This window comes from Xiphophorus hellerii, chromosome 5 (genome assembly GCF_003331165.1).
Source record: "Xiphophorus hellerii strain 12219 chromosome 5, Xiphophorus_hellerii-4.1, whole genome shotgun sequence".
Lineage (NCBI taxonomy): Eukaryota > Metazoa > Chordata > Actinopteri > Cyprinodontiformes > Poeciliidae > Xiphophorus > Xiphophorus hellerii.
Window position 1 is genome coordinate 30,036,708 of NC_045676.1, and position 22,156 is coordinate 30,058,863.

At 41.9% G+C, this 22,156-nt stretch overlaps 1 protein-coding gene across 1 annotated transcript; it reads right to left on the minus strand.

The window, feature by feature from the left end:
- Positions 1 to 298: 298 nt before the first annotated feature.
- sh3d19 (SH3 domain containing 19) lies at positions 299 to 20,806 on the minus strand. The gene is made up of 21 exons (XM_032561902.1): positions 20,722 to 20,806; positions 13,725 to 13,764; positions 10,794 to 10,834; positions 10,507 to 10,546; positions 10,188 to 10,308; positions 9,584 to 9,749; positions 7,393 to 8,388; positions 6,785 to 6,898; positions 6,514 to 6,632; positions 6,248 to 6,288; positions 5,807 to 6,020; positions 5,652 to 5,720; positions 5,436 to 5,573; positions 5,290 to 5,362; positions 4,335 to 4,465; positions 4,178 to 4,239; positions 3,859 to 4,088; positions 2,653 to 2,705; positions 2,329 to 2,515; positions 935 to 1,023; positions 299 to 844 (listed from the first exon to the last, which is right to left on the minus strand). The coding sequence occupies exons 1-21, from the start codon at positions 20,804 to 20,806 to the stop codon at positions 734 to 736; spliced, it is 3,120 nt and encodes a 1,039-aa protein (XP_032417793.1). The 3' UTR covers positions 299 to 733.
- Between the last annotated feature and the right edge of the window lie 1,350 nt (positions 20,807 to 22,156).

Here is a 22,156-nt window from a genome sequence, read left to right on the forward strand (position 1 = left end):
AACACTCTGATGGGCTTTGCTTCTCAATCAAAACTGGTTCCTCTTATTGGCTTGTGCACGTTTTCTTTCCACTAAACTTCCCATGAACTGATGCAGTCGATTCACAGGGGTCGATGTTTGTAGAGAATAACTGTCATATCTGGTGTCTCGCATGATTAGGTTCTGCCACAATTTGTGGTCCTTTCCAGTCAAATTTTCTGAGAAGCTGAATTCTGGGTTTTCCATTAACTGGAAGCAAAGAAAGAAAAACAACAACCTAAAAGATTGTTGTAATGACACTGAGTTTCAGTTCTTCAACTGAATTGTTATAATGCATTTAATCTTGTACATTTGAGTTATCAAGTACATTAAAAACAGTTTCCATTCATTAATAATAAAGTAATATCAGGAGTGGTAATAACTTACACACTTTATCTTTAAATCAAAGAGGACTGGAGGCTTCAATTAACTACTGCTGGTGGTCATCTTCCGGCCCAGTCTTATTCAGATTAGAGTTACACTAAACATCTGTAAGGGCCAAACATTTCAGTAGCATGGATGATGAAGAACCAGTAGGGGGAGCAAGTGTTCAGTTAAATTCAGAATAGACCTAGAGAAATACTGATCATTTTTTTATTTAGAACGTAGTTCAGTAAATGCTTGAGAAAGGTTGCACAACTTTAAACACTGTTTAAGTTTTAATGCTTTCCAAACACGACTGATTAAACGTCCACCGGTTCAAGCTACAAGTCCATTAATCAAGAACTTGTAGATAGTTTTTAGGGACGAGGGCCCGTTTTCCCCTCAAGTCCCCCAGAAACCATTCGTCATCCACCGGCTCCAGGTTGGTGACGATGTCCCCGACCTGTGGGTGACGGAAATGGACAGGTGGGCTGAGGGTCTGAGTTCTGGTTCCGTATTGAGTAAGAATGAAGACGACAAGCACCAACTGTACCTGGAGTGAGAGCTCCTCCTCACAGTCTGATGTGAAGCGGTACAGAGCCGTTCCTGTCAGGCAGCCAGCGGCTCCGCCCTGCTGCTCTCCTGATGAGGAACACAGCAACGTGTTAAGCTTCGCTAGGCTGTTTTCATATCTGATCATTCGGAAGGCGATATTGGATGGAGGACCAAAATTACAACATTTTTCCATTTTCAGCTGCTGCCGTTAGCTTTCACCCTGCACTGAGTCAAACCAGCCAAACCCTTTGAAATACATGTTACCCTCCTCACCTGTGGTGGCGCCGCACCAAGAACTACTGAAGGAAACAACACAAAAACCTCTGAAGAAGATGCTGACCGGGATGGCCAACAAATCAGTAACAATATATATTGCAATAACACAATCAATAGAAGATACAACCAATAAAATGTCCAATAATTACATTGAACTCTGATCCAGAACCGAACAGCATTCTGGGAGATGTAGGCAGAGGAAAGGCTATAACTTTTTTACTTCTCACGGTGAGCTAAGCAAGGTTGGAAACATCAACAAACTCATTCGCTCTTTGGTTACCAAGCAACAAGCTGTTGAGTAACTTGTGCAGCAGCAGTTTTATGTCTTGCCACCATGTCTCATAACTGCTTAAGAAGAAAAAAAACAACAATTTGGAGAGAAAACTGTGGATAAAACAGGAACACTTGTGTCATCAGTTTGGCAGGATATCAGAGATTTTAAAACAAAAAAAGTGAACAAAAGTTATCTATATCGACTGATATCACACCCTTATATCGTGATACGTTTTTCAGCCATAATCGTCCAGCATATGATTTTAGCTGTAGGAGGATTTCTTTTTTGTTTGGGTAAAAAAAAAACAAAAAAAACTACAGGCCTTTTCTGCCTTTACTGCTAGACTCACACTTATTTTGGTTGTATTTACCCAGAGTGCCCTGCGCTTTACTCCACTTCCTGCTTTTGGAGTGGCCTCTGAACCGCTTGGCGCTCACATATACATTTGAACAGCACCAGAACTCACTTCGACCGAACTGAAACCGAGGATTGTGGGCGGACCAGAGTTCGATTACGCATTCACACCTCCCCAAGCAAACCGGACCTTCGAGACAAATGGACTGGAGTTGGATTAAAGCAGATTGAACAGGGCTGGTGTGAATGCACTCGGATGAAATAGCAGCAGCTGCGCACGTGAGGGCTACATTGTGCTGATTCTCTGTTCACGTGGATCGGGTTATGACGTGCACATTTATTTATCGGTTTGTCACATGATTAAATACTAAATATCTGAATAGAGAACTTTTTCCTCATTGTGCAGGTTTAAGTTTGCACATCAAACGTTAGGCGGTTTTGCTTTCAGCTTTTAGAACTCTTAACACCCTGCTGAGAACTTTCCGTACCCGACGAGACGTTGACGAAGGCCCTGGGAAACATGCCCTCCCTGCCGTTGAGCCTGCCACTGCTCCACTCCTCGCTCAGGTGCTCGGTGATCAGGATGCAGTCGTCCTTCTGAAACGACAGCTCGTCCTGGGTCTTTGCTGTGTAGTCGTACAGAGCCACCGCCCACTGCACACCAGACCCGGCGGTCTGAGGACAGACATGGACGCAAACGGACGAATCAGAATGTAAATTTAAGTCATGAGCATCCGTTGGGTTTCGGTTTTAGGCTCATGTGTTCCAGTCTGATCTTTGGTGACGTTAATGCTTGTGTAAATAACGGCTACCTGGGCAGGTTTGGCAGCTGCTGCTTGTCCAAAGGCAGAATGAGCAGCAAGACCTGTGGAAACAATAATAATAATGAAGCAGCACTAGGTTTACATTTGACACACAGGATCTGGCAGAGTTCCAGTCTGCTGCAGGTGTCTTCATTTGCAACTGGGCTCATTAGAGGGCGCTTTAACAAGCTAACCGCTGGCCTACATCTGCACTAAAACCATGTTTGGTGTGTCTGATATTGTTGGAACAAGTATTTGTGTCCAAGTTTCCTAATAATCTGAGCCACTCGGTCGCTCTGAAAAGAAATTAAGCTGCCTGGTTTGTCTCAATGGAGAAACAGTGCACAGTGGTAGAGCTGTTGCCTTGCAGCAAGAAGGGCCTGGGTTCGATTCCCGGCCCGGGGTCTTTCTGCACGGAGTTTGCATGTTCTCCCTGTGCATGGTGGGTTCTCTCTGGGTACTCCGGCTTCCTCCCACAGTCCAAAAACATGACTGTTAGGTTAATTGGTTTCTCTAGGTGTGTGTGTGCGCGTGGTTGTTTTTCCTGTCTGTCCCTGTGACAGACTGGCGACCTATCCAGGGTGAAGTGCGCCTCTCACCCGAAATGTTCGCTGGAGATAGACACCAACACTCCTCCCGACGCAACTATACAAAGGTATAAGAAAATGGATGGATGGATAATCTACATGGAAGCAGAGGAGTTGCCGGGAGTTGCTGACTTGTATTTGGATGCGGAGTCTCCTCCGCTGGACTTAAATGAAACAAAAACAAAGACACAAATTCCTCCGAGGCAAGAGAAACAACTCCATGAAGACTGAAGAACAGATGAGGTCATTTCGTTAAAGGGACAGTATTGTTGATTTTCCAGACATATTTTATAGCACAATCAAGTAACAATATTATCTTTAGTTGCTATAATTGATATTGGGCCTCTGGGCTCTTTTTGAAACTCCATCTTTTAAACCTTTGACAACGTTTTAACCGGCGTCGTTAGGTCCACCCAGAGGTTTTCCACAGCTGAATCGTTGCCACGGGAGATTAAAGGATTTTTCAAACAAGCATGTAAGAATCAAAGCAACACTCCAGGTAAAGCTAAAAAAAAAAAACTGTCTATTTTACACAGTACCGCCCCTTTAAGACGACAGGATGAGGCTGAACTCGGTTCAGATTACTTCAGCTAAAGCAGAACCAACATGAGGTGGGAATCGTCCTCACCTGGCAACGCCACCCCGGCAGCCGGACCCGGCTGCTGCCTCGGGGGCAGAGGCAGATCCTCGATGACCTCCACAAAGTTCAGGGGGAAGATGCCCACAGAGGCACCGACCTGCCCCCGAGCCCAGTCCTCCCCCACGTACTCCTTCAGCTGGATCACGTCCCCCTCCGAGAAGGACAGCTCGTCGCTGTGCTCCCCCTCGAACTCGAACCGGGCCACACACCTGGGACCGCTGCCAAGGGACAAGTCACACGTCCAGTCAGCCTCTCAGGATGGTTGGACAAGGACGACGCAAAGGTTCAAAACCCAACAGAACAGTACCTGACGGAGGCAGCTTGCGTCTTCTTCTTCTTCTTCTTGGCTAACGGTTTGGGTGAATTGGACTAATTAAAGAAAAAAAAAATCACCATCAACTTTCTTTCGTTCATAGATTTTCTCTACGTTATATTTATAGAATGGGTGCTTGCTTGAAACCTACCAGTACTTTAACATAACTGATGGGAAAGAACCCAGTAGAGCCGTTACAGGTGCCTCGGTACCACTGGTTGTCCACCTGCTCCACTTCAGTCACAACGTCTCCTGCTGAGAGGCTCAGCTCCATCGGACCCTCTGTGGTTACAACCAAAGATTTACCGTCTCAAATAAAACACTGCTTTCTCTAAGATTGGTTTAAGAAAAGACAAACCACCATCTCCAGAGCAAAACATCTAGAAATGTAGTATTCACCTGCTTCCTTAAAGAAATCCAGCGTGACCAGCTGCTTTTAAAAGTCAGCTGATTAGTACATAACAGAGATGCAAGTTATCAATTAATGAGTCGCACTTGATTATTCTTATTGATCGACTATCGATTATTATTACAACTGAGAAGCAGGCATTTTCTTAAAAGCCTGTTTTTTTTCTTTAAGAGGGCTGACTGTCTTTCCATAATAAGAAAGGCTCCATTTTTCATAATATGCTTTTTCTCTACATAAATAAATAAAAAAGAAGCACATCATTAAAGTGCACATTTGTCATCTGATAATATCAGACAGTCTAAGGCCGTGGTTCCCAAAGATTTTCTGGATTACAATAAAATCCCCCCCAAAATAGAAAAAAGAAATCAACTGGACACACACATCGTTCAACCCGACATAAACCTATACACGTATTTTGTTTTCAAACTCCACTGTAGTTTATTTCACACTTCAGGTTGCAACAAAAACAAACTACAAACCATCTTTATAGTGAAACACTTCTTGGAACTGTTTTTTTGGGGTTTTTTCATTCATCCATACCCCCCCCCCCCCCCCCCCCACTGCAATGGCACTGCGCCCCCCCTAGGGGGCACACCCCACACTTTGGGAACCACTGGCCTAAGGAACATGAATAATGGGGGATGGATTTTAATCGTCAGTTATTTATAAATATTTATAAAAGAAAGTAAACCCTTACCTGGAACAAAGTCATGCAGAGCCTTCACCTTAAGCCCATCAGCACCTCCACCCGAAGCAGCTGCACCTTCTTCCTGCAGGGAAACAGATCAGCTCTCAAACTAGCGCCTAGCCTCCACAGATTCATTTCCTAAACCAATGAATTACCTGTGGGTGGGAAAAATCAGAGTCCAGAGGAGTTATGATCGTCATTCGGGACTTGTGGACTCTCCCTCTGGTTTCTCCGATCTGGCAGTCAAACTCACTGTGGCTGATCTTCTCCAGAAGCAGAACTACTTCGTTTTTCTGTTAGGAAACCACCAAATTCATAAGGTTCTATAGAACTCAATCTACACAGAACCACTCTGTGGATGTTTTAGCCACCTGCAGAGTCAGCTCCTCTGAGTTCCTCCCGTCAAAATCAGCAGACGCAATCCCGTGAGGGAGCGGGAGCTGGTGGCGACAACCCAAAATTGAAACGCCGTCTCAGAAAGACGAATTTCAAAACACGCAGAGCTCTGTGCTGTCATCTTTCTCACCATGTAGTTGTTGTAGAGGCGGTGGCCCGGACCGGGCCTGGGAGGCAGCACCAGGCCTTTCTTGGTCGGCATCTGAGCTTTGAACTTTGGCGAAGATCGCTGCGGCTCCGACTGAGATCGACCCGCTGCCTGAAGGCTTGGGGGGGCAGGTCTGCCGGGGCCCGTCCTGGCTGGAGGGGGCCGGGGCGGGAGGCTTTTGTTCCCACTGGGCTTCCTGAAGCACAAAACCCATCAGTAACCCTCAGGTGGGTCACATCTTGTTGACTTAAACAAGCTCCTATATCTCCTATATCTTGCTGAAAAGTTACTTGTAAGTTAGTTTTGTCTTATTTCATGCGTAATAAAATATTTGGACTGTAAACTCGACTAACAATACTTGGTAAGATTTTGTGTTTTCGCAGTGTGGGACATAAAAACTGTTTTAACTGACGTTCCTCTGACCTGGGTGGAAGCGGTGGCTCCGGTCCGGTGCTGAAAGTGTTCTGCAAAGCAACAACATGACAGATTTTCACTACTCCTAATAAACATGTGAGGTAAAGGTGGGCTGCACAGTAAAAACCACTGACACCACATTTACGCTACAAAGATTTAAGACTTTCCTGCTGAAGGCAAGATATTAGCTGCTTATAAACTGTTAGCAGAACCTTGCAGCCTGTAAAGATGTTCGTGCCTTTCACATTTCTGGCTTTCTGTGAAGTCAGTCTCACCTGAAATGACCTTGAGGATCTAAGGCTCTCCTTATAGCTTGCTAAGGAGGAGGAGGAGAAGCTCGTTGAGCCTATGGGCTTTTTAACTGGAAGAGGAGGAGCGTCATCCTGAAAGTTATCTGTCATTGAAGAAAGATCCATGTTTAATGGAAAAAATACAACCAACTCAGGCCTCTGACATAGCTTGGTAAAAGTGCTGACAGCAGGTAAAAATGTGTGGAAACTCCACTAATTCCACTCTGGACCTGTTATGATGAAACTCCACGCTCACCTGAAGGAGCCTTGCTAGGAACCCTGATGGTGGTTGGTCTTCTCCACGTGCCCTGTCTGCTGACAGAGCTGCCATTGCTGGCCACACTATACTGAGGTTTGAGCGGCACTTTTTCTGGACAAGGAGAGAAAGCCGACCGATTAGCCATGTAGTTACGCTGCATTGACGAGAAAAGGTTGGACATTCATGATGCACTGCAAAGACACAAAATCTTACCAAGTAGTTTTGGTTTAGTTTCTAATGTGACTGTCTTAGTACACTTGAAATAAGACAAAATTAACTTACAAGTAACTTTTCAGCAAGATATAGGAGCTTGTCTTAAGTCAATAATTCCTTAGTATTAATGAAAAAGTACAAGTTCCACTGGCTGATTATTTCACTCATGGACACTGTTACAAGTGAAATAATCTGCCAGTGGAAAACGTTATTTTCTGTCATTTGATTTCTTTTTCAGAAAAGAAAACGAGAAAAACTAAATCGATTAAAATCGGGTCGGTACAAAAATTTTATTTTTAAGTCCTAATTACAACCTTGAAGATTGATTCAGTTTTTCACTGGAACAAAACCCACCGGAGCAAGCCGTCTAACAGAAACAAAGCTCTACTCACTGATTGGGCCGGCCACGCTCTCGCTCTCATCGTGTGAGTTGTGGTTGTTTATGTTCAGGTTGGGTCTAAGTGGCTCTTTGAACGGTTTCACCGGGGGTACGGGCGGAAACGGAGCCGGTTCCTCTTCGTGGACGCTGTCGGACCTGGTCAACCTGAAAGGTAGTGAGCTGTGGGGCTGACCCCCCTTGCTGTGTAAGGCCTCCAGCTCCTCTCTCACTGAATGCCCCACTGGTTTGGTAGGAGGCTTGGGTCTGGTGAGCGGTTCTTGGTTTTGTGAGTTTTGAGAAGCAAACATGTTCTGACTGGAGTTATTCGGGCCATTAGGTTTAAAAGTTGCAGGAGGTTTAGAAGCAACCGGGGGTCTGTAGGTGGCCCTCCTTGGTGGAAGGTCTGGTGTGGCTGCTTGTGACTCATTGTCCTCTTCGGTACCAGTTTGGCTCTCAAAAGCTTGAATCCTGGCACGGATGTTTCGGTGATTGTTGTTGGCACTCATTGTTCCATCTGCATCTTCATCCAACGACTTCTCATACGACTGGTCGACGTAGTACCGGCCCTCCTCACAGTCGCTACGTTCACCGAAGACCTCCAGTAATTCCTCCAGGTACTTATTGGTGGGAACGTCTCGTGAAAAAGACTGAAACGCGTCACAGTTTTCTCCAAGTGTAATCAAAGTCTGATGCTCCTCTTTTGTCGCGTTTTTGTTCAGTTTCGTTCGGGGACGTGGAACAGGTCTCTGAGCGTTTTCTAGGTTTGAAGCAGCACGTTGAACAGAAGCAGAGTCAGACTGATGATTAGTCGCAGTTGTCCAGTGGACGGTGACGGATCTGCTCGTACGTTGGGAGTCCGCCTCATCAGATCCAAAGTGGTCTGGATCACACGCACGACTACAACCCTCTGTACTGGTGTGTTCCGCTGTTCTCTCTACAACCTTGACGCCTCTTTTTACCTCTGATACTTTTGGAAATGAAGACCTCGGAGGCTTTTGGGGCTTTTTAGCTGAAAACAGAAAGCAAATCACAATTAGAGCCCAACAGAGGCCAGAAAAGTCAAGTCAAGTTCATTTGTATAGCGCATTTCAGCAACAAAGCAGTTCAGAGTGCGTTACACCATAAAAACATAATAAAGTAACCATCTATGAAACAAGCAGTGAACATCACATTTTGTCAAATGCCATCATCGAAAATGTCACTGATCAAATATGTTGATCAATGTTCCAGGTATTATGAATCAAAAGTAACTATAAACAGGTGAGTTTTTAGCCTTGATTTAAAGAAACTCAGTGTTTCAGCTGCTTTGCAGTTTTTTTGGAAGTTTGTTCCAGGTTAGTGGAGCATATAAACCGAATGCTGGTTCTCCGTGTTTGGTTACGGGGATGAAGAGCAGACCAGAACCAGAAGACCTGAGAGCTCTGGTCCGGTCCGGACAATTGGTACAACAGCACCAACAACAAGTATATAATGTATTTAGTTCATTTGAAGGTCTTCTATTGAGATGAACCTGTACTTTGACGTAAGGCAGGGGTTCCCAAACCTTAACATGCCATGGCCCTCCAAAGAGAATTAACCTCTGGCAGACACACAGACAATGCTGCAAAATATGTAAAGAAACATCAACTTTTAGTATAATTTTTATTCACTATTCAATACTTATTACATTCATTTAGCATTAGCGCTTCCTCATAACTTCTTATTTTAGATGGAAATGATTACATTCTGTGGCAGAAAATTTCATCAGACAATACCAAATAATAAAAGTCTTACTACAATGCCCTCTTTTGATAAGAAAATATGTTTTTATTTTATTCCCACAGTTCTTATGGGTTTTTTTTTTGCAGCAGTGTCCTCCACAGCAGGGCTGCTGGAGGGTTTCTTTGCTCTTTTTCTTGTCAGAAACTTCTCCATTTCTTGCTAGCTATGCTAGCTTGAGGCAACCAATCCGAAAATGAGCATCAGACATAACATATAAATCAATTATTTGAATTTTTTTTTTAAATGATAAAACAGAAAGCAGAAATTACAATGAAAAATCTAAGATTAAAAAATGCATGTGATTCCAAAATCTTTTATTTTTGCATTTTTTTTCCCCCTCATCTTCCCTCCAACTTTAAGAGGCCCCCACAGTGCCCCTTATCGCGGCCTCCACTTTGAAAGACTCTTACATAAGGCAATGAGATACCAGGATCAGTCCTCACCTGCAGGGTTTCTCCCTGGATGTGGCGAAGCGGCACCAAAGTGTGGATCGGAGTCTTTCCTAAGCGGCTGGGCCTGTGTTCCTCTCTGGCGTGGGGCCGCTGTGGGCTTGGCCGGCTGATCTGTCTGTGTCTTCTCTTTAATCACCTGGTCATAGGATGGCGGCAGCTGAGTCATGAAAAAGACCGTCGGATGTTATCTTGTATCTGAGTGCATTGATATGTCCCAGTTTTAGGAACATGTCTGTGAAATTAAGTCTTTTTATTTATTTATGTTTTTAGGGATGCACCGATATGAAAATTTGGGACCATATTGACATCTGATACTGATATTGCTGGTTTGGCTGATGACCCATAATTACCGATGATATACATATTTTTCCAACTGTTTCAACACCTTAAAAAAAAAAAGACCAGAAACAGATTGCAACAAGATGAAAACAAGTATCGATTGGACTAGTTTTATTTATCGGACCGATACCAAATATGTTAAGAAAATGACTAATATCATTTTATGACTAATGACTAATTGATTTTAATGCTGATATACTGTGTATCCCTAGGTTTATGCAGCAAATAATAAGAGAAAAATTGGGATAAAGCCTACCTGTGAAACAGTGGGGATGCCAGTGGACCAGCCTGCTGGAGGAGGAAAAACCACCGGGCCTCCGGCGAACCAGGCGCTTCTGGTCAGAGGTTCCACTGAGACGATGGTGATGTTTGGTCGTCTGAAGGACAAACAGTGAGCGCTTACTGAGAACACCAGAGAGACAAACCACCATACATACACACACACACACACTTTCAGTTCAATTCAAACACTATAAATACAGATTTAGCCTCATGCCTGACATTTCCACACCTTCATGAGCAAACAACACCTTCAAGATGTAAATAGAGGAATGACGGATTGATAAAATATTTACCTCCTCTCTGCTCTGTTGTCACCTTGAGAGTTTGTTCTTGCTGAAAGAAGAAAGATGCATTCATGAACTTTGATCTGCTTGCTTTTAAAAATACACAACTATCACTTTAAAAAATAAAGAAGAAGGTTTCAAAATATAATTGAATCAAAAAATGCAAAAAAATAAATAAAAAAAGCTAAAGCGGGAGCATTTGTCTGAAAATGACTTATTTTTAACTTTTCGATGAACAATAAAAAAATATAAAAAATTTCCCTGACGTGTATGTATATATGCATATAAAAACATACTTCTCTTGATAGCAGCTCGTAGAGAAGACAGTGGTCCCTGACTAAAAATAAGAATAGTAAATCAGCATTTAAGCAAATGTTATTAGAAAACATGATCATTCCTGTATAACCTGTAGATAAGAGCAGAATAACAAAGTGGGATGTTAAAATAAATAATAAATCTTTATGCTAAATATCAGACACTGTCATAATTATCAAACATAGCCACATGTAGTTCCCAATGTGCTGACAATAAAGGAAAACTAAAACCAACCGAACTTAGAAATACATTAAGGTTTCCACAGAAAGAGATAAAAAGGGGACATTTAATGACACACAAAAGGGAAAAAGAAAATCTACTTTAAACAAGAATTTTCCATCACATCATGTACTTCAGTGGTGTCCAGAGTTGGTGGCCAGCATCCTGCATGTTTTAGTTCTCTCCATGGTTGCAGTAACAACCTCCTCACCAGGTCAATGTTGTTCGTTGGCCTTCTAATGAGCTCCAATTTGATCCAGGTGTTTTAAACCAAACATGCAGGATGCCATCCTCCAGGACCGACCTTTGACACCACTGATGTACTTCAAAAGGCAAATTTAAGGATAAAAAGACAAATAATTCTGTGCTGAGATACAGACAAAACATGTCCCTATGAAACCTGTCATGGAGATGGATCAATAGCTGAGGCTGTTACTAAAAACAGCGGACTCGTTCCATCCAAACTTTGACAAATTAAATGCAGGTTTGGATGCAACCAACCTAGATAGCCTTACGTTATCTAGGTAAGGCTATCAGGCCTGGACTCCTGATTGAAGACATACATTTAGTGGCAGTGCCACGGTAAATATATTTCAAACTTCCAGTTAAATCCTGGATAGAAGCACTCCTTTAAGCATGACTCATCCTGAGTGGAGCAAAAAGTGGGTATGCACTGTTTGCAATGCATAGGGGCGCTGCACTAGAGGGGGCGCAAAAACGATGTGGGGAAATTTTTCCTAATTTTCTGTACTTAACAGCTGTTTGAACATGCATGAAACGATCAGTAATAGAGGAACGGCACTGATTAGGCGACCCGCCTCCCCATCCCCTGCTCCTGCATCACCCCTCTCTTACCTCGCCCCCCGCCGCCCCTCAGCTTGGGGCGGCAGAAAAAAACAACAACTCCGGGGCGCAAAACAGAAAAACTGTTTGGTGCAAAACACTGATTGAAAATCGATTTTTTTTACTGCATGTTTATGTCTGTTAAGGCTAAGATGGAGCGGCACTGAAAGCAGCTCTTTAAACCATTCAGACTACGAACACAACAGAGACACAATCAAAACTGTCAGATGATTTATTACCCGCGATAATAACTCAGAAATAGTCCAAATTAGGATGCATTTTTATTTCTTTCCTACTTACGGAAGGTTTCTGTTTATATCGTAGGTTTGTGGCGCCTTTCTATCCTAAAGAAAGATATAAAACTTCAGATATTTCACAAAAAGATACTAACATTCATGGAAAAACCTCACATAACCTTATATTAAAGCAGAAAGTACGGCGCCCACCGTAAGAAAGGCTTACAGTATTCAATTATGCTGCATAACTGACCAGTACAGTATTGCGAGGGAACGCAAAAGAAAAAAAATTCCCCATGTCCCCTAGGGGGCTCCGTAGGCTCCGTAAGGAAGAGGGGGAGGGATAAAGATGTTTTAGGGATGAAGAAAAGCTTTTCAAAGTGGTTGAAAGACATTAGGTAAGTAATGTTAGTGTATCAACAGGAGGGTTGTAAATATTCAGGTTAACTTGGATAACCTGTTGTTGGTTTGTTAGAGTTGCTACCCGTCCCACAAACTACGGAATCGTCTCGTATTTGGCTGTTAATTGTTCTGCGCCGTATTGAAATTGTTCCGTATTTCTATACATGTCTGACAGACACAGGCTGTCACACAGATCTCAGAACACAGGAAATATTAAGGTCAGCTAACTTGTCGTCGCGGGCGCTAAATAGGACCCCCGGACGCTGTTGTCATGGTTGCCTGGAGACGGACACCACGCAGCCGCGGTGAGCTGCTGTCAACCCGCGTCTTTTTAAAATGTCCACCGATTCTCCACCGTCCTTAGAGGCTAAACGTCTGGCAGAAATACAGACGTGAGGAGGAAGACCAACATTCCAGGCCGGACAATTTCAGTGAAGGTAAATAGGGGCGATTTAAACAGAAAATGTGTCGGCGACATTCAGCTGACAGACCGACAGACCCATTCTGTCTGAATGACGTCAGACAGAATGGGTCAGGAGAGGAACACTGCAGACCCGCCACAACCTAAAGGACCAGAGTCTCTTCATCCATCAATCATCTCCTGAGACCGAAAAATATAAATGGCAATTTAAAGAACAAATCATACTAATAGATTATTGGTAAGTAAATAAATATTGTGAAGAGAAGAAGAATTAGTTTGTTAGGGCTTTCTATGTAGGACAAATGTTGATCTCTTTTATAAATACAGAGTTTTGTGGTCAATATTATGACATGTTTGCATACACCTCAGAAAGTGTGCAGTTGCGCCCCTGCTCATCCTGCTGACATGATGGCTGTTTAACTCTCAGAGTCGTTTCACCCTGAAGACGGTGGAGGTTCAGTTGATGTTGACAAGCTGCCTCATCACCTCAGAGACAGACGGAGCGTCTCCAGACAGAGGCAGCTCCTCATTAAGGAGCACAGAGAGCAGGAGGGGGAAGGAAAACATCTCCAGTCCTCCCTCTTGTTGTTCGTCACGGTCAAACTAATTTGATCTGCGTAGCTGTAAACCCAGACTGAACAGCTTATCTGTGTGCTCTGTGGTTTTGACGGCCTCGCTGTTGTTCACACCGAGATCATTGGACTAATTGGTTTCTACAAACAGCTACTGGAAGAGCAGCTGCGGTACGTATCAGCTCCTCCTCACGTTTTCCTCAAACGGCAGAGACATACCTGTGGTCCAGACGTCGTGTTTTTGTTCTCCCAATCAGATCTACGGATAAAAACACAGCTTTCCGTTATTGAGGAGCAACAACTCAATGGCGTATATCACGGATGTAATGAGTCCGGCAGATAAACCCAGTAAATTAGGACAATGCATTCAACAAGTCGGCAGACAGCATTAATAGCCGCTTTTCCATTGACCATATAAATACGGAATTTGACATTTCAAAAATAAATTTGCTTAGTACGTGAACTTCGAAAAAACTAGTTTTTTTGATAAATGTTTTGCCGCATTTTGAGGTTTTTCTCCTTCTTCTTTTGGTCGTATTGAAATTGGTTTACTTTTGTGGTATAAACCAACAACCGAATGTTGCCACGGGCGCAACCCACGAAGAAGAGAACAGGAAGTAGTTTTAGGATCATGGCGCAGCATGATTTTAATGACTGATAACGTTAACAAACTTATTCAAGTGCGATTTTTTTTTCAATGCCTTTTTTTATTTAATGGAAACACTGCAATTGCAAAATCGTGTTTCTTCAACATTAGCTGAATACTCGCAAAGCTTTGCGCACATTTTTAATGGAAATGCAGGTAATGTAAATATGCCAGAGTTAGAACAACAATTAATTTTCGTCAGTTGTCCTAAGGAAGGTAAGAACATGAAGCATCCCACAGGTAATTGGCAGCACTGAGTTCCACCCAATTGGTTGCACTCAGAAAAAACAGGGTTGAATACTTTAGCAAGCCACTTTATGTCTGAGCTGTACACCATTTCTTAAAAATAAAACAAAAACCTGCTCTTATAAGGAAACGTAAGAACAAAGCGAACCAATTATTGGAATCTAAAGTTAAAATAAACTACCAGCTGAGGTTGTTTTTTTTTTACACACACCAGATAAAAGGTTCAGCCCCTTCGCTTCCTGTCTGCTCAAAACATTGAATGCTTTTGAACAATAAGAGCCGTGAAAAACTGATCAACAGCCTTACATACCTAGAATCATGACATATAAAATATGTCATGATTCAGAATGAATAAGTTTTCTCTGGAGTGCCTCTCCTTGTTTCTGACCATACAGCTTGAGCCAGAAATAGAAGAGCCTGAACCGAACCAGCAGGGCGGAATGTGGAAGAACCAGTTCGCAATTACATTTACACCCCACCCTGAACACCCTCAGGACTTCCCATGCAATATTTGATTGTGACTTTCATGCCTAACACAAACAGCCATCGAGCAAGCATGAAGTAGTTCTCTAAAAAGTAACATTCAAACGGAACAAAGAGCTGATTGTTTTTGACACCAAGAAGGAAATAGCAGGTAGAGGTTGAAGGTGGCGCCAGGAGCTTCCTACTGTACGTCACTAACGTTATAGCCACCTGTCACACACCTGTTACTGATTGACTGTTGGATCCATATTGCTGCTGATGAAAGTTACACTTTAACAGCAGGTCCAGGTTTTGATTTTTCCCCACAGAGTTTTAAGGTCAGACCATTTCCGCGGTGTAAGCTTGCAGCAGACTTGCGAGAGTCTCACCGGTGCTAAACGACACAACTCTTATCCACATGTCTAATAATGCTCCTACCTCTGAGGCGCTAGAGGGCTAAAACACCGTCTTCAGGACGAAGGGGACATGTCCCATCGAGCTCCGTCCCTCCGGCTTGTTTCCAGTGTGACAGAGAGCTTGAAGCTGGCCAGAACACACCTGCTGAAACAACAAGAGGAGGGACGGCCTTTGTTGTGCCTCCCATCTCCTGCATTCAGACGTTCAGCCCGGCCAATCTGGTGAGCTGGAATGTGGCTTTTCGGGAAGCGGAGAGACTGAACCAGCCGGAGCGACTCCGTCACCACTCCAGAATGCACTACAAGTCTTCATGATGCCCAGGTGTTAATGGACCATTCATAGCCTTAAACTCCCTAAGCTGTTTATATACTGTATATATATATAAATATATATATCATTGTCATCATATAAACTTAAAGGGGCAGTATTATGTCAAATTAATCCAAGCACTAAAAATAAAAATATTTCCAAGCACTGTTCAGGTGAAATCACTCAATCAGGTTTATTCATATATTGTGCACAATACAGAGAGCTCATAGGACAATCAGTAATGAAGCAGGTCTGGATGAAAAGCTGTCAAGCAGAGACAACACATGAGTTTTATACCAACGATAAAGAATTAACAAAGGGTGAGACAGTCTGGTTCTGATGCAGCTGTAGAAAACAACTTCCAACCTTCTACATGTAACCCAAATATTTCTTTTGGTGAGAGTTCACAAGCATTCATATAACATGACTAGCAGATGTAAATGTAATTTTTCCATCACACGCCTTCATTCTTTTATGCATGTCTCAGAAATCCTTGAATCTCCCATGGCAACCATTCAGCTGTGCAAAATGCCTGGGTGGACTTAGTCCTGTCTGCGAGGGCAGAGCTCCTCCTCCGAGCTGCAGTTTCCTCCTTCCGCCTCAAAAAGTAGCCCTCCCCCATGACTCCCTCAGCTCCTTCAGACTAGCCAGCAGCAGTTAGCAAATACCTGGTGGAACTGCACATCTGCTGAGCTCTTTGTAGGAGCTACTTCTCAGTGCATCACTGGTAAAAACGTTGTTAAAGGGTTAATAAAGGAACCATGTTATGATGACTTTCTGAAAGTGAAGTTTCAGAAAGAGCAGGAGTTTTTAAAGAGACAGTTTTGAGGCGTAAGATTACTAAATAAAACCTCCTTTAAGTCATATTTCATACAGCAATTTTATAACAACTAAAGTAAACTGGAAAACACACAATACTGCCCCTTTCTTGATCACTTTGCGCTTTCTGATCGTCAATCAAAGTTTCCTCTCTAGGTTCCCCATTTTTTTACGTCATGTCTCGTATCTCACCAAGAATAAATTCTACAACAATGAGGAAACAACTAAAGCTCTCGAAACCACCAAAATCTGAAAGTACTGTGTCTGAGAAACTTAAAAAGCTGAAACAGAGCGTGAAAGATGCACCATCTTCATCTGGTTGTCGACTGCAGGCCAAGTTTTCATCTCTTTGTAGAGCTAAAGTCATATTTTCCCTCCATTTAGCTGTCTGGCATTTCTAATAGAGCCATAAAAGATCATGTCTGTGCAACAAAATGCCAAAAGTTCTGATGTGAAATGAGTTACTTGCTAAGTTGTCCAAAAACTGGCTCACTATGTAAGATTTCATATATGAATAATAAAGGACAATCTGGTGGATTAGCCAAGTAATCAGAGTACTTATTCTTCAACATGGGGAAGTAATATGTAGTTTTATACTTTGTCTTCTTTCGTTCTTTCCTTCGGTTTGTTATTTTGTTTGTATTTTCTTCTAATTCATGTAAAGCACTTTGAATTGCCTTGTTGCTGAAAATGTGCTACATAAGTAACATTATCTATCTATCTATCTATCTATCTATCTATCTATCTATCTATCTATCTATCTATCTATCTATCTATCTATCTATCTATCTATCTATCTATCTATCTCTATTGTTTAGATATCATAGATCTATATCTACTTCTAGATATCATATTTATCTATATATCTACCTATCTTATTTGCTTCTATATAGCATAGACTTATCTATGTGATTCTAGATACCATAGATCTATATCTATCTATGCTTCTAGATACTATATCTATCTACTTCTAATTATCATACATCTTTCTATATCTATCTATCTGCTTCTAGATATAGATTTATCTCTATGTATGTGCTTCTAGATATCATAGGTCTATCTATCGTAGATCTATCTATGCGTTTCTAGATTTTATAGGTCTATCTATCTGCTTCTATATAGCATATATCTATCTATGTGCTTTTAGATATCATAGATCTATATGGATCTATATAGATCAATGAACGGGTTTTCCTGATCTCGGTGCGGCCGCGCGCAGCAACTCCAACGCCTCATGTTTTTTAATGGCGTCTCTCGCGTGAACAAACATATTCACGCGTGATTCTAATTACGTTTCTTATTTAATGGAAACGCCGCAGTAGTAAGCACTAAAAATAATCATTTTTCCTCAACAGTAGCAAAATTGTGTTTTCTCCACATTAGCTGAACATCAACGTCGTTTTGTAATGGAAATACAAATACCGATGCTCCCTGAAAGCTATACCTATAATGAAACAAAAAAATATTTGAAACTTTTGCACATCCACGGCTCACTCACCATTTAAACACCAGAGGAAAATGAAACGAATAGCTAAAAAGCCCCGTTAGATTCTGAAACTCTCAGCAGATACAGCACTCCACGATAAAAAAACTAAACAAAACAAAAAAACACCATAAACACACACACACACCCACACGCACCCACACACACACCCACACACACACACACACACACACACACACACACACACACACATACACACACACACACACACACACACACACACATTCTCTCTTTCTCTCTCTCTCACCCACACACACAGAGTAAAGCTGCCGAGATCAGCAGTGATGGATTCCCTCCCAGCTGCTCTCTCTTCAACACATGCTGCCTTTACTCAGTCCAGCAGCAGCAGCAGCAGCAGCAGCTGATGAAAACAAAAGGATCTGGTTCTGGGGATCACTTGACAGCAGCTGCTACCCACCATGAAGGTAGCAGCGTTACTGTAAACATGCTCGTGGCCCTTTAAAGCTTTCAGAGTCTGGTGAGCAGAAAATGCACCATCTGCAGCTGATGCTGACCACAGAGTCATCAGACTGCTCCCCGTAAAAGTTGGTAAAAGTAAGATATGGACAGAAACTGGTGACTCCAGTGATGATCATCTCTGCTGCAGCTTTGTGGGCTTTGGAGTTCCTTTATTTTTTAAAAAAGAAAACTCTTCTAGCAATTAAAATTTGTATTATTCTTAAATTGTTGCTCTGATTGCAGATTTGGTTAAATTTAGTTAAGTAGCTATTTTATTGAAACCTCCTGACCAAGAAACACACATCTACCTCTACCTCTGTGCCCTGTCATATTTATACCACAGGGAGATGAAAAACTATAGATTATTAAACAGCAGACCGGTCTGATCAACTGAACAGGTGACTGTTAATCTTTCTATAAGAAACTGTAGGAATGCTGCCAATTGTGGGACCAGTGGCTCAAATAAAATAATTTATTTGTTTAATTAAAAGTTGGATTTTTCAGAAATTGTGCTGCTGGACTGAGTAAAGGCAGCATGTGTTGAAGAGAGAGCAGCTGGGAGGGAATCCATCCCTGCTGATCTCAGCGGCTTTACTCTGTGTGTGTGGGTGAGAGAGAGAAAGCATAGGCGTAAATCCTGGGGGGGTCCGGACCCACCCAATCTGGGAAAAGTCTAGAATTGTCCTCCCCCCAAAGAAATCGTGAAAGAAACCTTTGTATTTAAACAATATCAATATAAAAAGGTAATAGAAACAAAGAATGAAATAATTCTGCCATTCATCTAAGAAAAAAATAAGAATTAATTTTTAGCCTCCCCCCCACCCCCCCCACACACACACACACCCTACACACACTATTGTTAGAACAATGGTTCAGTCCAAAGTGTAGGAGCAACAGCAGCCTGATGAAAGCCACAAGCTCCGTTAGAGCCGCTGAAGTGAGGAGCTAGCTGTTAGCTTTGGCTCTGCAGCACAAACAAACAAAAAAACCCTCCAGCAAGTAAATGTCTTTTGTGTAACAAAAGACATGTTACACATTTTATTTACTTTCACTGCTCAATAGGAAGAAACACATTGACAATAAAAATCAGTCCACAGTTCGTCATTTTCTTGTTTTGGCTGAATCATGATAAACTGCCACTTTATGCCTTGGAAATCAAAACTGGCTACATTGCTTTCATAGACTTAGCTCCTTTTTCTGTCGAAGGTAGCCAGTATTTCAATTATATTTAGCTCTCTAACTTTTCTTAATAAGAAGAGTTTGAAATGGGATGGAGCGGCTGACACTAGCAGACCAATAGCCGACCAATAGCCGACAGCTCTGTATGGAGCCGAGAGCAGAGGGGCTACTGCAGCTGGCAGTTACACAAAATAAAGTATGCCTTTATTTCTTACCATCTTCAACGTGGAGCCTTTAAAACCACAAAATAAAATCTGAATATTTGTCTAGAAAACTCTGGTGCTGACCTTTAAGTTTAAGTTATGATACTTCTCAGATATTCAATTTCTACATATTTACAGGTTCTCAGCCATCCAGGACAAGAATCTTTCCTCTTCCCCCCCAAAACAAACAATATAAAGAAAAAGTTTAAAGCAACTTAAGTTATCATTTAAATAACACATGACTTGTATTGAGAACCACTGCAAGGAATCAATATTTATGAGGAATTTTATTAAGTGGAGTTACTTATTAAAACTTGTTCTTATTTAGAGCCTTATGTTTTTGTAAAGGTGAAGCAGAGATTAGATCTGTGACACTGAACCAAACTCATATCTAAGCAACATTTGAATCTTAGTTTGACGTCTACAACTTCTCAACAAGTTGTTTACTGAGAAAAACACTTTTGTTATTCACTGCTACTTACAAGTCATTTTTGATGGTGCATCTTGAACACACACAAAAAAAATTAAACCACATTTTACTGTAATTTTCACAAACCCCACCAAATGGCTCTTAAAAAATTTCCCTGTTTACGGTCCCCCCCAATAATGAGATGCGATTTACGCCCTTGAGGGAAAGAGAGAATGTGTGTGTATTTATGGTGTTTTTTTTTTTTTTACTGTCAAAGATAAATTTAAGGCTTTACACGACTTTTACTGAGCATATTTGTCTATGGTGCTAAATGCTGTAGCTACTATAAATTATACGTCATTTAAGTCATGCTAATCCACTTCATCAAACCAAGACTCAATAGTTTTCGGAATTCTTTTTTCTTTCTGTTTTCAGGTCACTAAAAACATCAGAAAAGTTTCTGAAGTGTTCATCCGGGGTTTCCTCTCATTGTTCAACAGCACTAAAATCTGTCGCTGAGATTCTAAACAGAAACAGATTCCAGGGACCTTTCAGTCTCGTACCCGTTGTCTGACCTCTGTCCTGCAGAGTCCTTCTCTGCTCCTCGTCTTCATCCTCCTCGTCTTCGATAAGCCGAGTCTCTGGCATCTTCTGGTGTTGAAACAAAGTCAAATAGAAATCAGATAAAACTAAAGGAAACTGTTTCAGTGTGAGAGCAGCAATCAGGTCCTCCATTAACTCAGTAACACATGTTCTCCATTCTGTACCTCTGGCTGGTCCTGGCCATGGCAGTGGGGTGTGTGTGGGCATGAGTGTGTGTGTGGGCATGTGCCTGTGGGACGGAGGGGGAGGGCAGGGAGCCCAGTCCACTGATCCTGGATGAGTGGGAATGTGCAAAGTCAGAGGATGATTGGCCGCAGATCAGTTTAACCCTTTAACGTCAGGCTTAGGGATGGCTTCCTCTCTCACATTCAGACAAAAGATAATGTATTTCAATACATTATCGAGAAATGCATTGAAATAGTATATTTTTGTGTGGAGAATGATTTAGTTTGATGATGTCAAATTAAATGATCATTTCACATGTGGATCTAATGTTTCCAGTGAGCTCAATCGTCATTAATCTTGTTTGTTTATTGCGTCGACATTATTCTGTCCTATAAATTAGAATCATTTGTGTTTCGTGAAACAGAATAAAATGTGACAGCGTATTACTAGGGCCATTGTAGACATAAAAAACATAGGAGCAAATTTCCGCCAAAAACCCCTCAAAACAAAACAGAAATTTTGAGAAAAACTCAGAAATTACTAGAAAAAAAACGTGGGACATTTCTGAGGTTCAAAAGTCAAAAGCTTTTGACCTTTTGAAACTGTCGTAAAAAAAATAGCTTGGAGATGTAAGGGTCAGGTATGGACCTGAGCTCCTTGATGAAGTTAGCAGCTGCGCTGATGCTAACGTCCTGTTAGCTTCAGGTGAGCAGCCAGCTGGACTAGCTATTCCCAGATAAATGTGTTGTCAGAAAACAAGTTTACAGGACAGGCACTTTATTAGACTTAAAAGGATTTTTAAAATCATCAAATCTAATCGAACATTTTATGTGGCTTAAGTAGTTTAGCAGCGGCTACAGGAACCACTCTGAAAGGGTCCAGTACTTTCTTTTGATTAATAAAACATATGGCAAATTTTACTAGCTGGGTTTAAAACGCTATTCTTCATCACAAGAGTCATATTTGCGTAAGAAGATAAATTCATTAAAGTAATCTTACAATTAGTTGGATTTAAGCAAAGTTCGGCACATTTAAAAAAAAGTTTCAGACTTAAATGACTTTTAGTTGTTAGCATAAATCTACCACTGGAGGTCGCTACAGACTCGCTCTTGATCATCTTACTCGCACGTCTTTCACTAAAATCTAATCCAGTTCAGCACAAACTGAGACTGCAGTCTAGTGAAATGTTTGAAGATTATTGACAATTTTTGCTTCCTCTTGTTGAACAAC

Coding starts and splice junctions, on each gene's coding strand:
- sh3d19 (XM_032561902.1), bottom strand. CDS start 20,806: ATGCCAGAGACTCGGCTTATCGAAGACGAGGAGGATGAAGACGAGGAG. Junction 13,765..20,721: donor GGACAGAGGTCAGACAACGG/GTACGAGACTGA, acceptor TTTTATCCGTAG/ATCTGATTGGGAGAACAAAA. Junction 845..934: donor AGGAGGAGCTCTCACTCCAG/GTACAGTTGGTG, acceptor CGTCACCCACAG/GTCGGGGACATCGTCACCAA.